General features: G+C 40.2%; 1 protein-coding gene and 1 long non-coding RNA gene across 2 annotated transcripts; one reads left to right on the top strand and one right to left on the bottom strand.

The window, feature by feature from the left end:
* The first annotated feature begins 1,393 nt into the window (after window positions 1–1,393).
* Window positions 1,394–3,806, top strand: LOC117992684 (uncharacterized). The gene is made up of 2 exons (XR_011238078.1): window positions 1,394–1,454; window positions 2,811–3,806. It is a non-coding gene; the product is annotated as an uncharacterized lncRNA (long non-coding RNA).
* Window positions 3,807–11,247: 7,441 nt separating this feature from the next.
* LOC138403884 (putative nuclease HARBI1) lies at window positions 11,248–14,374 on the bottom strand. The gene is made up of 3 exons (XM_069506006.1): window positions 13,737–14,374; window positions 12,066–12,524; window positions 11,248–11,349 (listed from the first exon to the last, which is right to left on the bottom strand). The coding sequence occupies exons 1-3, from the start codon at window positions 14,211–14,213 to the stop codon at window positions 11,248–11,250; spliced, it is 1,038 nt and encodes a 345-aa protein (XP_069362107.1). The 5' UTR covers window positions 14,214–14,374.
* Between the last annotated feature and the right edge of the window lie 4,377 nt (window positions 14,375–18,751).

The following is an 18,751-nucleotide window of genomic DNA, read 5'->3' as shown; positions in this document are numbered from 1 at the left end:
ACAATGCAAATAGGAAGGATGATTAGTGTGAAAGAGAGGCATGGTTTTTACCATACCACCCATACGTGTGGAGGGGCCACACGTATGGGTTTGATGAAAAAAAATTTGAGTTTCAGTTCTATGTATGGGGACCCCCAAAATTTATTGTTTTTTTTTCTATTTTTGTGTGAAAATCTTAATGCGGTTCACAGAATACATCTACTTACCATACAACAGTATCGTTCTTATAGTTTCGGAAAAAAGTGGCTGGACATACGGACGGACAGACAGACAGACAGACATGACGAATCTATAAGGGTTCCGTTTTTTGCCATTTGGCTACGGAACCCTAAAAAATTATTAAAAAATACAATTTTCCTCCTATACGTTTTTAATATAGTATAGACTAGCTGATGCCCGCGACTTCGTCCGCGTGGATTTAGGTTTTTCGAAATCACGCACGCACACACACACACACACACACACACACACACACACACACACACACACATACAAACTTTCGCCTTTATAATATTAGTGTGATTGTACGTAGATAGATACATACCTGTTGCAGACAACGTTCTAGCAATAGATTTCCATGTTTGATCCCTTTTGGCAGAATCTGCGTATTTTGCGTCACTGGCATCGTACAGACAGGGATATCTTCGAACTTCTTCTATAAGTTTTTCTTTGTTCATAATGAATGCGTTCAATATCTGCGAAAACACTTGGAAAGAGATCGAACGTGCGGTTTACTCGGTGTAGATACTGACCGACTGAGCGGCGCGGGCGACGCGACGGCGGGCGCGGCGAACGCTAGCAAAGCGCGCGGGCCCCGCGCCCCGCGGCGACCGCTAGCGGTAAGCGCGCGGGCACCGCGCCGACCGCTAGCAGTAAGCGCGCGGGCACCGCGCCGACCGCTCGCCTACAACGTGCGGCCTGCGAGGCGTCAACTACCGAGCAGTCTGACGGCGGTAAGCTCGCTGACAGCGAGCTGTCTGCTAATTTATGATGCCAATGTAAAATATATCTAAAGAGCAATATTTAAAGCCCATATTTGAATTTTATTCTTTTTGCCGGGTGGGAGCAGAGTCGTTTAAGTGTGCTATGACCTTAAAGCTTTGGTCTGGCGATCGTGACGCGCAACGCTGCGGTATGCGGTATGCGTTGTAGGACACTCAATTATATGAAAAACGTCGAGAATGTTCTCTTGTTCCGTCGCAGTATGCGTCAGCGGCGAGGGGCAAGCGCGGTGAAGTGGGGAGGTGTACTGCCGCACAGCGCGGCGTCATTCTCGGTTCAACGCTGCGGTGTGCGGTGTGCGTCACGGGTGTGCATTATGGAATTTTTCGAAGACAATTTAATAGAATTAGTTCGCAACTATCCTTCTTTATATAAAAATAAAGACAAACATAAAAGTTTGATAGTTAAAGATAATTGCTGGAGGGAGATAGCTGAGAAGTTGAATAAAACACGTGAGTTGTTTGTATATATTTCTAATTGTTTATTCGACAGCGGTAGGTACCTAAGTTTACATAAAAAGTGGCAAACATTACTAGTGACACATGAAACATTTTGATGATTCTGAGGTTGGAAACTTGATGAACAATTTAATTTAAATTTAATGAACACTTTAACTTTATTTAATGTTATAGAAAATAAGCAATAAGTTTTGAATTACCTACTCACTTAACTTGTCCTATCTACTTCACTGTCTTGCCAAGGTACACTACCACGATCACTGTTGAAATACTGCTTGAATAAGTCACGTGTCACCGAACCATTTATATTATAACCTCTTCCCGGTATACGCGCCATAGGAATTACATTTTCAGAAGGCATTTCAAGAGTATTTCTGTCTGAATCGTGTATGATCAAAGAACTCATCATATTATGGATGATACAAGCTGACATAACCAACTTGTCTACGACACGAGGGTTTACTGCAATAGGTGAAAAAAATATTCGAAATCGTTGACATAATATGCCAAAAGCATTTTCAGATGTTCTTCTTGCTCTACTAAGGCGGTAGTTGAAAATTCGTTTTGACCTATCTTGAGACGCATGATTTTTTGAGTATGGTTTCATCATATAGTTGGTGAGACTAAATGCATCATCACCTACGAAAACATAAGGCATTTCTATGTCAGCTTCCGGCAACTTTGTTGGCGGGGGAATCTTTAGCTGCCCATTTTGAATTTTCTTAAATAAATCAGATTTCATAAATATGCCTGCGTCACCTTCTTTGCCATAAGAACCAACATCTATTGTTATAAATTTTCGATTCGCATCGACCACGGCAAGTAAAACAATAGAAAAAAACTGCTTATAATTAAAAAATAAGGACCCGCTGTTACTTGGGCACACGATGCGTATGTGCTTACCATCTATTGCCCCGATACAATTAGGAAAATTCCATAAAAACCAATATTCTTCGGCTATTCTTTTAAAATCTTCCTCGGTGGGTTCAGGAAGTGCAACGTTTAAAAGTCTCAAGCATATACTTTGTAAGACTTTAGGCACAATTTTGCATATCCAATTATGGCTAATTCGAAATTGAAAACTTAAAGATCTATAGCTTTCACCAGTCGCCAAATACCTGTAAAAAAAGTAGGTACTTAATTAATGGGTCAAACATCGGTGCAAAGGTAGTCCGTTTCAGTTCAGTGGTCCGTGTAGGTAAACATAATAGTAAATTATCAATTATGAATCCATCTAACTAAATCTTATTTCTCCATGAAGAAAAATACTTTATTTATTCGGATTATCTCGTTTAAAATCACTACTCATGTTTACCTCCACTTGTTTAACTAACAATGTTATTGTTTCAGCTGAAGAATGTAAGAATAAATGGCGTAATTTACGCGACAATTATAGAAAAAATCAAAATAAGAAGAAAACTGGAAGTGCTTCTTTCGTTTCAAAGTATGACGACGAAAGACTTAAATTTATAAATGACAGCTTTGAAGAAAGGGAGTCTATTTCAAATCTAAATCCCGGAAATGTTCTTGAGGTTGATGAAGATAACAATTTGCCAGTAGAGATATGTTCAGGACCAACTTCTTCAATGCCGAGTTCAACGCCGTATTCACCATGTGAATCTATTTCACAACAACCATCGCAAGAAGGACATTCAATAACACAAAACAAAACTCAAGGTACATAACAAGTGAAAAAGAAAAAAAGAGAGAGCCTTGTCGAAGAGTTTAGAAAGAATAGAGAAGAAAGAACAAACATGTTGAGACAAATTACAGAAAAAGGCAATACTCCAGTACACACATTCTTTAGGAGTATGGCCGACGTAGTTAGTCAATTTCCTCCGGACAAAATAGCTCAAATCAGAGCTCAAGTTTGTAACATCGTTACTGAAATGGAATTATTGGTCTTGGCGCAACGAGAGACACCATCCCCACAGCAATCATTCAACACACCACAGCATCCAATCCACGCATACAACTCGCAACGAGAGACACCATCCCCACAGCAATCATTCAACACACCACAGCATCCAATCCACGCATACAACTCGCAACGAGAGACACCATCCCCACAGCAATCATTCAACACACCACAGCATCCAATCCACGCATACAACTCGCAACGAGTGACACCATCCCCACAGCAATCATTCAACACACCACAGCATCCAATCCACGCATACAACTCGCAACGAGAGACACCATCCCCACAGCAATCATTCAACACACCACAGCATCCAATCCACGCATACAACTCGCAACGAGAGACACCATCCCCACAGCAATCATTCAACATACTTTGATGTTATACCGAGTTACTGTATTCGATTAATAAAAATAATATGATTATGAATTGTTTTATTTAATTACCGAAATAAATTCATTTAACTTACCTCAACGTTAGGAATAGTTTTTCTTGTGCCGTAATAGCAAAATTCCGATTTCTGGTTCTAGGCTCTGTGTCACTAATATCATCTTTTATGGCCATTAAAATCTTGTTATAGATCTCCCTTGAAACCCGAAAGTAACCCATGAATTTTTCTTCACAATCAATTAAATGCCTTTTTATTAAGGTTTCGTAACAACCTTCACTCCTCCGTTGTAAATACATGTTCCTCGGAGATTTTCTTTGTCTATTCAGAAGCAGTAAAAATTCTTCTTCTTCCTCCTCTTCAAGCAAAGCGCAAATTACAGAAAAATTGTTCATGTTCACGTCTACCTTGGTAGCTGCGGCAAAATCAACTGACCACCTCTCCGCAGGGACGCTAAATGCTGCGTCGTGACGCTGCGTTGCGGCGCATACCGCAGCGTTGCGCGTCACGATCGCCAGACCAAAGCTTAACAGCGTCACTTTATGAAATAACAAATTATATGTATACATATACTTACGATTTCAGAATCTATTGTCGATGCCAATGATGCCATTGTTTTAACTTTTAGATATTTTACTTACTACATTTATAAAATTACACAAAATTCGTTATTTTTCGAGAAACCTTGTGTGGCGGAAGTGGCGAAAATGTACACAGTTGATGCACCATTTGATCTTATTTTATATTCACTGAAATCTGATCCAGTCAAGTAGTTAAGTTAAGGTTTCAAAAGTGGTCTTATATTGTTAAACTATATTATCACTAAGACCTTGTAGTTACATAAAGTTTGATACTTTGCTAAAGCCTCGAGTAGGTAATTGTTATGAGAGTTACCTACTTTAAGTTCACTAACCCACTAACTTAATAGGTAAGTACTTAATATACACCAATCATTAAAAGGTTTCACCATATTTGAAGTGAATATAAACTTATAGGTACCTATCCAAATTCTAAATCATAGGTTCTTTATCTATTTTCTACTCTATTTTCTTTATTTACACAAAATAATATAAGAATAATTGGTGAAATATATGACTGTCAAAACCAACTGAAATTAGGCTTAGGTATACTGGATTCCCCATAGCAATTGCCTAGTGCTTTTCCAGTTTTCCCTGTTTGACATGTAGTGTTTGTAAACGGTAGGTAGAAGGTTAGTAATTTACCAATCTTTGCAGATAGGTAATCTTTGTAGCTAGTACCTAGTAATAATCCAACGTGCTGGCCAGCCCACTTATTATACTTATGCATTTACCTTTGGTATACTTCCTTTTCCGAAATTTCGACTCATCAATTTGGACAATTTTCCTAGGTCCACCAATTTTAGGTTTATTTTCTTGTTTATGTGTTAGTTGACTTATGATGATTGTTTTGCGACAGTAGTTATACCAATCTGCGATAGTGTTGGGGGACGAGAATTTATCTTCATTCGCAATGTCTTCTCATATCACTTCTTTATATCAATCTGCGATAGTGTTGGGAGACGAGAATTTATCTTCATTCGCAATGTCTTCCCATATCACTTCTTCATAAGAAATGAGTGAAACAATACATTAAATAAAAAACATGTATAAGACTGATCTTAATGTTTTCAAACCTGGATATCTGTGACATTTTACTTCTGCATGACTTTTTACAGCATTTAAAACCGCCAAAATGAGTATTGGCTATCTTGGATATAAGGATCCGGTGCGCTCGGCACATTTTTGATGTTGCTTCAGCAAAAGCAACACACTGATCTTTTGTGCCTAATTCTCGCACAAGTTTTGCTATATTCCACGATGAAAGAATTTCTTCGGAATACCTTCGTCGCTTCACATAAAGTTCATCGTCGTGACCCTCCTGATGAGCAGATGAAGTACTCGCCGAACTCGTCCATGGTTGAGGGTCATTCATATTAAAGTACATTTCACAAGTAGGTGTCAAACACAAGAAAATTAAAATCCAATATAAACATGCAGGGGTCAATCAAAAGAGAAAATGGAAAAAAGCAGGGGTCAGTTAAAAGAAAAAAGCAGAAATCAAATTATAAATGCTGGTTGTAGGATTAGCAAACAAATCGCTTAAAACTGCCTCTTCTAGTAAATTGTGAATAATTGCTTGTTGTTCACGGCGATCCTGTGCTAATCCAATTCCGTAATAGCTTGAGTATATGGCATGAATCGAAGAATGCATATATTATGACGAGTAACGGGTTTTCAAAATTTGTTTTTAAATTTTTAGCGTCAAAGGAGCTTGAGTTTCTTGGCCATTATGATGTTGGCTGACGAGTATACATCGTTTTGACAATTTTTTTCTTTCAACAGCGTCACTTTGTTATCTCAAAGTTCTAACGTACAGGTACGTGCAAAATAATACATATATACTTGTATAATACATATATGCGGACCCTAAGCTTCCCCTGTGATACCGTCGACGAGAAAATACTCGACTGGTATTTTCCAAATATACAAGAGGCTGAATTCGATTTATTGTATTATCTTTTGCCAAACACAGAGCTTCAAAGTTATTTGAGTGTGTCGTATGTCCATCCATAAGCAGAAGAACTTTGTTTTCCAGTATGGGCTTCACAATTTTAATAAAGTGCTTCAAACATTCTACGAAGACAGCAGAGTTAATAACCGCTTTCAGAAACAATAACAATACTGCCTATAGGAGCGGAGCATCAGTTGCTAGTTCCGGGTTTTGTCTCGTCCTTTTAAATATTAGCATTGGAGGGATAAACTGGCCAAATAAACCAGCGTAGCATACGGCAGTGGTATTGTTCTCATCGTTGTTCTCGTCCTCGAACTCGCGACGTATGGTGCGATACGCGAACACTTTGGCTGCGGTTACGACGCGTACGGGTAATTCCGTTCGTGACATAACCTGTCCCGGAGTCTCGACATAGCGTTGGAAGCGCCCTCGAGATGGCTGACAGGGACGCCAGGTCGCCTGTTGTGCCATACTGCCGTTCGCTGAAGCTGGCGGGTCAGATATTTTATAAGTCTTGACCTCGACTAATCGTCGATAAGCCAGTTCGAATAGCCCTCGGTGAACTTGAAAGGTGTTGTTGCCAAGGGCAAAATCTTCAGGGTCGGGAATCGCGTCTTGAATCTCTGCTAATTGATTTTGAGTCAGAGTTCTAGGCATTGCCCAGCCAAGTAGATTAACGGTTGGCAGGTTTGCCTCCCCTCCGTCAGGTGGTTGTACCAGGTCCTCTTCGCTAGCCCGGAGATCGGGGTCGCGTTGCTCTGGTGCTAGTTCCTCAGCCCTCCTTCGTCGTGGCCGGGGTTCCTGTTCCTCCTGTTGTGGGGGCGGGGGCGGTGCTCTTCTAACTACTGGACGAATCGCAGGGATGATCCATTCAGGATTGTTGATCCGATCAGTTGTTTTATTCAAATCTTCGAGGACACGTGCCAAGAAGATAGCTGGTGCGGGCAGCATCTCGTAACTGCTATGGGTCGCCGCCGTCGCTTGGCCGAAGTGGCCTTGCAGATTGGGCTCTTGAACATTAAGAATGTGCTTTACCCCAGTAGCATCCTTGAAGTCTCCCAGTCCTTCTAGGTACTCCGCCGCTCCAGAAGCAATTTTCAAACCTCCATATCCTCTTATAAAGTGAATTAGGCGCTCCTGGTCCATCGTCGATGTCCCATGGCGTTGCGCTAAGAGTGACGCCTTGTACCAGTAGAATATTATGTGGTAATAGACATGGAGTGACGCGGGTATGGCCTTGGAATAGGCCTTATCTACGTCCGAAATTGCTTTATACTCCAATTCGACTAAGTTTACAAACCCTGCCGCATCGGGCTCGAACTCGCGGGCTGCATCTTCGTTGGTGACGCCTGTTTCACCATCAATGATGAAGGAATCCTTCCATAGCGGGTCGTTGGTCAATGCTGTTTCTGATGTAGTAATGTGTTTTGATTGTGGTATCTTAGACCTGTCGAATTTGTTATTCGGCCGCGGAAAGGCTTTCTTCTTCTTTTGCTGTTGTGGTGGTGGTTGTGATGCCTGCGGTGCAGGTTGGGTAGTCTCTTGGTCGTCTTTGGAATTCGCCATTACGGCTAGACCCTATAATCCAGAGATAAAATATTAATACCTCGTTCTCCACTAGTAGCGGCGCCAATTTGCTTCTTTCCCTTAAATGCTACAATTTTTTGAGCTTTTTTGGACGGTTAAAAATCCACTTTCGTCTACATTGAAGATACGTGTTTACGAAAAAGGTATAGAAGCTACCAAGGTTCTATATTCCATTTTTGTCCAAAATCTTAAGACTCTAACATATTAAAAAAGTGTTACACATTTTCTTGAAATGGAGTTGAAGCTGTTAGATTTAATGCTGATAGAAAAGGTGAGTTACTGAGAATGAAGGTCGACTAATAGCCATTGGGTCCACATTTCCAAGACTTTTAAAAGAGATTGCGCCATTTTTGAAACGTATTTGAATTTAATTGGCTCTATTTTTTATTGATGGTTTGGATGCTCTTTGATTTAACACTCCGTTTAACGTTGGTGCCGCTAATCTTGTGTTGTAATTTGCGATAGTATGCTCAGATCTTCCAAATAAGTTCCAAAGCTTGCGTGAAATACAACTTCTGTCGTTTTAAAGGGGTCAGATCCTGATTTAATTTTGAAGAGACCTTTCTCAATATTGTCATTATACATTTTGAGCATGTCTCCTTCAGGAAAACTCAAATTCAACTTGGGAGTCCTTTGTACTCACATGACCCAAAGCATAAGTAGAGGCAAATACATTTTCTGTGTGGATCTTGCAGTAGTCATAAGCAACATGTCCCCTTACTCTTTTAGAATTCCAGATACTGCTCCTGGTGTTCGGGCTTCTTACAAACAGTTTACAACCTCATGCGCCATTGGTAACATCTGAAGACTGTTTAACAATGCCCCTGCAAGCTTGGTGTGGTATTTGTCCTCCATTACAAGCTATTTTACTTGCCATTTGGCTGGTTAGACTGGGGATGCTTAGATCGGAGAGCCTCTAAGGTCTCTGCCGTTTCTGGGGCAATCTGGGACATCGCTAGAAAACAAAATTCGAGCTGCATCTTTATAATCTCCATCACTTATTTTATTTTTAATATAAAATGTTGAATTATTTTTATTGTTATGTTTTAATTCACGTGAATTATAATTGCTGTAATTAGCATTGTGTTCATAACTACAGCAATTCTTTTTTATTTTCTGTGTAAGGGAGCAGCTCTCGTTTTTGTCCACATTTAAAATTCTGAACTCAGTGATCCCAACTTTGCACGGAATTTACACTAACTATAGTCTATTATTTTCTTTAAGGTATTTGCCACCACCAAACGTGAATCCTATGGTATACCCTTAATAATAGGCACACTGTTTTTTAAACCACTTAAATGTTCCCAAAAGTCATTTGATTTATTTACTGAATTTATAGTAGCATTAATTGTTTTGAATTTCGTGTTGTTGAGATTGATTATTAGTGTGAATTTTACTAATAGAAATATTTAGACCAGTTTTATTTTTAAAATATTTTGGTTGTGTTGGTTGGACTCAGCACATAGTTGTCCACTATAGAGTCTATTATTTTCTTTAAGGTATTCGCCACCACCAAACGTGAATTCTTTGGTATACCCTTAATAATAGGCACACTGTTTCTTAAACCACTTAAATGTTCCTAAAAGTCATTTGATTTATTTACTGAATTTATAGTAGGATTAATTGTTTTATTTTTTAAATATTTGGGTTGTTTTTGGTTTTTTTTGGGAACAAAATTGACTCAGCACATGGTTTTCCAGCGATGTGGCATTCCTCTGGCTACCAATTGAGGCACTCATTGAATCGGCGCCGTAACTCAAAGGTAACATGCTGGTAAACGGACAATCTTCGTTTGTGGGGTGGACTTCCACCTCCACAGTAGGGAGGCTGCTGGCTGTGAGCTGCATCTGGCGACACCCGGCTCATATCCATATATTTCCAAGAATTTGGATCATCAGATCGTTGGAACTGTGAGTTCTGGAGCCGGGGGTGGGGGGTCAGTGAGGTCTGCTAATGGCTGCGAGTTGCTGTTGCATCTTCTTCACCGACCGCAACCTGCAGCTCCGCCAGCGTGACCTCGTGCATGTTTTCCATGTATTCATACTTATTTTCTCTTCGCCAGTAAACATCTTATTTTCGGCTAGCATGACTGTAGAATAGGTGCCTACCTACTGAATTTTTTCATACTCTAAGATAGGTACGAAACTTAATAAAAAATAATTATCACAATCAGTAAATATTTTCATACAAATAAATTGTTAATTCTGGTTTCACATAAGCAACTATTGAAGAACAGTCATAATAAGTAAATACCTACCAGGTGAACAAAAAAGTAGGTAGGTAGTAGGTACCTATACTACGTAATTTTATGTACCTACATTATAAAATATTCAACTGATTTTTTTTTCAAAACTGTTATGTAGTTCTATTTTAATTAACTTAAAGTTAAGTTACTTACCTTCTTCGATTCCCGTGTGTACGAAATTCTTAAATTGTCTATTTTTTTACAGACGCGGCGTTGGCCGTTGGGTCAATTTCTTTTAATTTTGTGGCTAAAATATCCCACGCATTTTTTTTCTGCGTGGAGTCTTTGTACGACTCGCATTTCAAATCCCAAAGGCAGGGCAAGTCTCTATAAAAGTGTTCTTACAGAAGAAGAAGAAGTTCTTACAGAACTTGTCGTTCTTTTTGTTCTCGTGCCATTGCGTACGTCTGCCTGCGCTCGCCGCTGCAACGTGACTGTCGTTCACGAGGTTTTAAACAAGCGGCTAGACTGTTTCAAACAAGTTTTAAACCAACGCTTCTACCAGTGGTTTCAAACGCAAGCCTTGCTGCCAAGGGTGTTTCAAGGTCAAACGAAATTTGGCATAAAACAACTATCTATTTTAAACCTCTGTTTCAAACCGCCGCCGTTTGAAACCGTGTAGCACATGCTTAAGCCACTTATTAAAATTCGTTTTATTCATATCGTCGTGATAATCGGCCGCTTGTGACTGAGATCTGAGCTGAGTTGCGCATTGAATATGAAACCCATACCACTCCACCCGCGTGGAGGATAATCCAACGTAGCCATTTGGAGTCTGATGATAATACACCTTCTTTTTGTTCGCTTTGCCAACATTTTCTGGTGCAATATGTAGCGTGTATATATATCTCGTCCAAATATACAACTGGGCGCTGGTTAACGAGACGATTATTTCGCAATTCTTCCAGGTATCGATAACGCCAGACGACAATATCGTATCCCATGCCTTTCATTATTCTCCACAAAGTGGTAAGGTACAGACAGACGTGCTCATTACTAGCACGAAAGCATGCTTTTATTGAGCAAGTGCTCATTAGTAGCACGTGTGTCATGTAATGAGCATGCTTATTTATAGCATGCTCATAAATCAACCGACGTTTGATTTTCGAGCATGCTACCTGAGGCGCGGGTAGAAGGGGGCGTGCTCCGAGCGCGTCTGAACAGGTTTGCTTATTAGCATGCTATTATCCATTCGATCTCGATCCGTGGCAGGCGACTGTTATTGCGTCAAAAATAAAAACGAAAATTGATATGTCGCGTTGGGGAGAAGAAAAAACTTTGCTTTTTGTGTCACATTATCGAAGTTACGAATGTCTGTGGAACACACATTCTCCTTTATATAAAAATAATATTGCACGAAATAATGCTTATGAGGCTTTATTAAAGGACATGAATGATTCAAGTTTAACAATGAAAATAATTAAAACTAAAATTAAAAATCTAAGATCTATGTATCATGCCGAATAAGAAAAATTAACAGTTCGAAGCGGTCCGGAGCCGGTGCAGCAGACGTTTATAAACCACCCATGTCATGGTTTACGGAAATGAATTCATTTATGGCAGACACGGACGATCGTGAAACTATTGAATCCGACTTAGTGGTAAGTATCTATTAAGTTAAATGTTAATCATATGATCTTGCCATGGCAATGCCTCTGTTGTTTCGAAAAGTTGTGCATAAGCGTTTCTTATTGCCACCGCTCGTCGAGAGGCGTGATTACTTCGAGTTGCTGGTAAACTTTCCATGGCTATGCGCAATTGATCTCTCCATGATCCTCGTATAACAACATGTTGTTGTATGTCTTCAAAATCAACACATCGTTGGGTAATATACATATCAGACGTTTTTCGAAGCCAATTGTGTAAAGAACAAGCAGCCAATGTAATCGTGTCAATTTTATCTGGTGTCATATCTATATTGTTAAGAAAAACCCGAAATCTTGTAACTAAAATCCCAAAAGTATTTTCAACTATTCGTCTGGCTCTAGACAAACGATAGTTGAATATTTTTTTTTTATGCGTTGGTGTCGTTCCATATGGCTTCATAATATAAGTTTTTAGTGGAAAAGCAGCATCTCCTACAATGACTGATTCCTCTGGTAGATTGAGAGTATTTCTTTCCAAAGCCGTTCCCAAGCTAGATTGTTGAAAAACTCCTCCATCGGAAGCCCTTCCATTGGTTCCAATATCCACATACGAGAAACAATAATCATGGTCAACTAATGCCAGGAGTATAACGCTGTGAGAACCTTTGTAGTTGTAGTAATCTGAAGAGTCATCAGGAGCAAAAATATTTATATGTTTTCCATCAATCGCTCCCACACATCCTGGGAAATTCCATTTTGTTCGAAATCCATGTTCAATGCGCTTCCATTCTTCATAGCAAGGAATCTGAAATAAAACGACAATATTATCTTAAAACATTTTACACAAGTATGTATAAGTACAGTCGCCTGCAGATAAAACGGACCCCCCCGCCTTACAAATAAACTATAAGTAGTGAGGGTTGAGGGGTCCGTTTTATCTGTAGGCGACTGTACCTAACAAATTAAGTACAAGTACCTATATAAGAACCTAACTAATATTATTTTTTACAGGAGACAGATACATCAACACAAGCTACTGAATCGATACCGACACCGCCGCCACCGACACAGTCGGCGTCGATCTCTGAGGAATCACGCCCATCTGACGATTATTCAGGAAGGCGAAAAAAAGTGAAAAAAATAGGCGAAACAGTTGGTGTTGCTGAGGCTCTAAATCGCTTACAAAATATATCTTCCGCGATAAACAACCGAAACGCAGAAGACGAGTTTCATTTTTTTGGAATGAACGTAGCGTCTCAACTGCGGCGACTTCCATTGTACGAAGCATTAGGCGTACAAAATGAAATACAAGCAATTTTGACTTCGGCTAGACGTCGAGATATGTATCCTAATTTATCTGTACTTCCAAATTCGAACACACAAACCTACAATTATTCACCTTCAAACCTTCAACCCATCACTTCAACACTCTCAGCTTCGAACACGCAAACGAACATCCTTCAATCTTCAAACATTCAACCCATCACTTCAACACTCCCAACACACCCAGCTTCGAACACACAAACCTACAATTATTCACCTTCAAACCTTCAACCCATCACTTCAACACTCTCAGCTTCGAACACGCAAACGAACATCCTTCAATCTTCAAACATTCAACCCATCACTTCAACACTCCCAACACACCCAGCTTCGAACACACAAACCTATAATTATTCACCTTCAAACCTTCAACCCATCACTTCAACACTCCCAGCTTCGAAGACGCAAACGAACATTCTTCAATCTTCGAACAGTCATATGCTTTCATATTCAAACATTCAACCCGACACTTGTGCTTCGAACTATTCTACACTTTCACCCTTAAACATACAAAATGACGCAGATACACCCAATGCCCAATCACAACAAGGTCATGCTCAAATAGATTTGTTGAGTGAGGCATGGAAACTTTCGTAAATTATTCGCTGCTATTTTGATTATTATTCGAAATATGATTACATTATAAAATTAAATAAAACCTTTTCAAATATTCATACAACATTGTTTCACTTACCCGAATGTAATCCTTTAATGCCATGGATATTGCAGCACAAACTTCAGGTCTAAATTCAGATATTGTTGATCTTCCAACCCTGTGAAGTGCTGATAATGTGTATAAAGAATCTCCGACAGCTAAATATCTCAATGTAATTTCCAGTTTTACTTTAGCTGGAATAGCATCTCGCATACAAGTGTTTCGTTTTTGTATGACACTCTCAATTTTAGAAAGTAGCTCATCAAATTTATGCGGGAGTATGCGCAAATGATTTTTATAACTGTCGAGATCTTCGCTTCGCATCTCTGCCAACAATCGATTACTTGCTCCCAGTGATTGTCTTCTGTTTATCCAATTACGAACCCAAACTCTCCTTTTTTTTGTTTTTTCCTTTTTCACCAAAATGTTCTTACACAATTCCGTTGCGAGCAATATGATTATTTTATTGAGTTCTGTATGGATAGCACTGTCACTATAATATCTTTGTACATCCATTTTGTCCAAGAGCCTGGTGCCAAATAGCAGCACGTCTGTCCGGTACGTTTGCTTTGAGCATGCTTATTTATGAGTATGCTTCCAGCAAGCATGCTTATTTGCTGGCAAATGTGAACAGTTGCATGAGCATGCTAACTTTAAGCAAGCATAAAAGCATGCTTTTTTTGAGCACGTCTGTCAGTACTTTTAACTTTGTTAGAATAGGCAATTCCTTTTCACGTAATAAAATTCATGTATTTTATGCCTTATAGCACACCGTTCGAAGTCATCCAGTTCGATCCTTTCAGGGTGGGGACCGCTTTTGCGTGGTGTTGAAACCTTAGTCGACGTGCTGTGACGGTGCAGAGGTCACAGGTAGTGAGTAGAATGAAGAAAAAACCAGGGTCGTGAATCAATTGCCTTTAATCAACTCCTCCACCGCCCTACACCGCAGAATTGAGCTAGTAAACGAGTGACTGGCCTGACGCGCGTAGCTAGGGTCCTTCCGGCACGCTCGGGTCCAGGCACGGAGGTCCTCAGAGTAGGTCCTCAGGGTAGGAGGGTCACGGCAGCAGGCGCGAACACCACACAAGAAGCAGGGATCCGGAAGCTCGGACGGAGACGCCCCCGCGGACTCCGGTTCCGGGGAAACTCCAATAGTGAACTTCAGTCCTTGGAATTCCTATCCGTGAACCTGGAACCCCAGAGCGTTGGCGTCAGGATAGCCCAACGATCTCGTGCGCCATAGCCCTGCAGCCTAGCGACTCCAGCACTACAGCGCACTGAGAACAGCTTATAGTGATAGGGAAGTTGGAACTCACCCTTTACGGGTTCCGATAGGAGCACAACAAAAAGAAACATTAAGTACTGAGAGATCGCAACGCAGCACACTACGAGTACACGCACCGCTGGCCGCAGGTCCGCGCGTCGAATGATCCAGAAACCGTCGCACACGCCCTCGGTAGTTTGGCGGCTCTGCAGAGCAACTTCGCTAAGACCAGTTTTTGATTTAGGGATCAGCGAACGCGCGCGTATCGATTTTATGTATGCAGAAAACCCTCGTCCGGCGTTAGATGCTTGCGGGTTCCGCTAGTTAATATTAATTTCTAATTTGTATGAGACAACGTTACAGTGCTGGCTGCGACCTCATCTTCTTTGGTGATTTTAAACACGGTTTTTTCGGATACACCTAAAACAAATATTTCGGTATATTTGTCTATTGTCTAAGTCATATATAAACCAATAATAATCGCAGTACACATGCTTGCTTAGGTCTTACAAATAACTACCGTTTTTTTTAAAAAAAAAGCAGTTTATTATAATCTAAGGGCTGCTGCCTGGAGCTGCTGTTGAAAGTAGAAGTCCTTTTTGTTTGCGAAATTGGTTTAATTATACTGATTTTACATAAAATGGTATAGGTATATTATAATTTATTTTTTTAAATGAAAATATTACAATAAAACTTAAAGCTAGCCTTATCTAATTACTATATAAATCATGACCGCGTGGAATGGTGCCAAGAATACTGGCTGCATTTCCGCGCTGGACAGCCAGGCTGATCCGTTGCGCAAAAAATGAGCCAGCCCTTCTGTCACCAGATGAGGCTATTAATCGCGGTGAAATGTCTCGTAAAATTTTTTTAGCACTTAGACTCCATGGCCCCAGGGTCTCCACGGCAAACGGCACAAAAATGTAACTCTCTATAAGAGAGGCATACTTGCGCCGCTTGCCGTTTTCAGCTGTTTCTGCTGCGGCTCCCGGTCTTGATGCTGTCTTCCTGATATGACACGGGGCCAATGTGTCAACGCAAGTTGCGTCCCACATTAGCGCCCGTCCCCGTTCCCAGGGAACCAGCGTCAATCCATCAGGTCTCTTGCCATCATCCCGACTAATCCCTGTCGGCTCAATGAGCGCAGGAATATTTATGGTGGCAAGAGCTCTTGTAATCGTATCGTTAAGAGAGCCATGCCTAAACAGCCTACCAGAGCTCCTTTGGCAGGAGAGTCCGTGGATTCCAAAATCAACCTCTTTTCCACACGGACATCTGTGCTGATGGCACAGTGGTGTTCCCGATCTAAGACCTAGAGCCACACGAAAACTTTCGTTATAATAATTAAAGATACGTCTGATCGCACCGGTGTTAGGAAACGAAGACCTTCGCTAACTATCTTATCTAAGTTTCAAAACTACTTATGCTAAATTAATGTTACCTTAATACTATTTTATATTGGTGTCCGCTCTACCATACTGTAGTCAGTTAGCACCAGAGATCACGTACGGAAGTGACTGCAGACCTTGCTAGTACCATGTGCCGGAACGTGATGAGATGGCGAATTTCCACACGTACTATGTTGGACTGCTGGACATGCTAACTCCCCCGGTGGTGCCTGGGTTTTATGAGGATAGCTGTATCCGTAACTTGCACGATACCTCTCTTATTACATTATACTTAAGATGATGTCACTACAACTTGAGCAGGTTGCGGCGGGGTTGTTGTGGCGAGACCACGTTTAATTGTCGCTATGCCCGCGACATCCAACCGTCGTTGAACCCAACGCTTCGTATGTTGGTTACATTTACACAATATCCAATACAATAACACATGCAGTGACAATGTGAAGATCGCAATGATCATGCTACCATACATTGTCACACTGGTTTCTAATCCGATATCTCCCTGAGATACGTTCTGCGCTATTATGGCCTGCTCCTCAATTAGATTTACTTTGCTGTTTACCCATAGTGGAGCACTGGTAGTCGAACGCGGAATGAACATTTATCTGTATCCAATAATATGATCTAGTTATGTCTTCTAATGAAAAATAATATTTGCGGATCGGGGCCATTTCACAATACTTTCGAAGTACTTATTTACTTAGTTGCTACTCAAATAATTCTACTTAAACCCAACAGGCATTTTGCTGACTCGGTCACTCCGAGTTTTTCGAGTCGACAATATGTCACCGTTGCTATTTTCGCTTACCAATACATTTTTACTAACTACTGTTTCGCCCGGCGTTTGTCGTGGACAAAGGCTTGTTTCAACCTATAAATTGAATAATGAAAAGACTGTCAGTATATTATGCAATAAAACGAAATAAAATATTACTTTTTTGTTGCCTTATTTTTCTAAAATATTGTCGCTTTGAATTCGAGCTTTTTATTGAGATTTGCATTTCATTAAATGGTGAAATCTTATATCTAGATTTTTTTCTATTATAACTCTTATAAGTTTATTTCTGTGGCTTTGTCCATTTATGTGGTTATCCTCAACTGGCAATACGATTTTTTTTCCGAGGAATTCCTTGTAAATTGAAATAACCATAGCCAACCGCTAAGAATTCTAGTTTATAATAATATCTTCGTTTGAAATTCTTCGAACTGTTAGGAGGTCCGCTTCGACAGTCTTTTAAAAAAAAAAAAACCACAAGCAATTTCCACTGAATTTCATTTGGGAACTACTCACGGAACTTTACTTTACGCGAACACTGTAGTTTGGATGTTAACTAGTGTGTTGATAGATGTGAACTGCGGACTGTGGACTGACTCGCTGCCTCGCTGGTTGCTTGCTTTATATAAATTTGACAATCTGATGCAGCGAATTAGTACATATTAAAATTATAACATTATTTAAGGAAAATCATATCAGAAGTGTAAACTATGAAACAAAAACCACTAGGTAGCACCAATATTAATTTTATTTCGTATTACAATAATCAACGCACGTCTGTCCCGCACCGGGTCCCTATAACGCAGTGAAGTTGGCTACCCCACTTCATCCTGCTCCAGCTTTACTGCCGACGCGAAGTTAGCCATCAGGGTTGCTCTCGCAGAGTTCTCTCCTAACAATTAATTAAACGTGTGCTTCGCAAATACAACAGATGTCATAAATGATCAGATCTAGAGAGCGAGATCTGAGATGCAGTGGATTGACGCAGCTGTACTTAATGGTGTCGTTGGTCAATGAAACAGCAGCTGACATCTATACTCTTGTATTTCTATAAATGCAATGTACAATGCACGTCACAATATATTAATAACAAACTAGGAATTATAGGATTTAAATAAATTTATGCAGAGAGACAATTAAGGCTTTTGTTCAAGTTGGGAATCCAAGAAGAAGGCGCAAAGCAAGAGCGGTGTCAAAGTGACACTTGTCTACAGTATTCGTACAACTACAAGTAACTTGACAAGAATGCGTTCACTTTAACAATAAATACTCTGTGAAGGAAAGCAAAGACAACCTCTATTCCTTTTGTGAAACCGTTATACATCAGATCTCAGATCAAATCTGTTTGGTGCAACATGCAGCATGCGACATGCAGGGAAAACCAGCCACTAAGCAAGCAATACGCACCAGCACCACGCAACACCACACAAATCCCAAAACACTTGACGCACGTTTCGCCTCGACACCGGAGATGTAGATCTTACAATCCACAACTGCAAAGCATTTTTCTTTTAGTAAGTAGTATATTTAATCCACGAATATAAGTTGTCATTCGGTCTAGAAAATTATATATCATTTCTTTATTAAGACTATTCAAAGGTTGTTGATA

Source organism: Maniola hyperantus, chromosome 22 (assembly GCF_902806685.2).
Source record: "Maniola hyperantus chromosome 22, iAphHyp1.2, whole genome shotgun sequence".
NCBI lineage: Eukaryota > Metazoa > Arthropoda > Insecta > Lepidoptera > Nymphalidae > Maniola > Maniola hyperantus.
The sequence above is the reverse complement of the archived record's forward strand: the minus strand, read 5'-3'. Positions and strand labels throughout refer to the sequence as shown.

Excerpts from the sequence above, each read along its gene's own strand:
- LOC138403884 (XM_069506006.1), bottom strand. The coding sequence starts at position 14,213 with ATGGATGTACAAAGATATTATAGTGACAGTGCTATCCATACAGAACTC. Across the intron at positions 12,525-13,736 it reads CATTAAAGGATTACATTCGG|ATTCCTTGCTATGAAGAATG; the intron begins GTAAGTGAAACA and ends GTTTTATTTCAG. Across the intron at positions 11,350-12,065 it reads TTTTAGTTACAAGATTTCGG|TCGCCTGCCACGGATCGAGA; the intron begins GTTTTTCTTAAC and ends ACGCAATAACAG.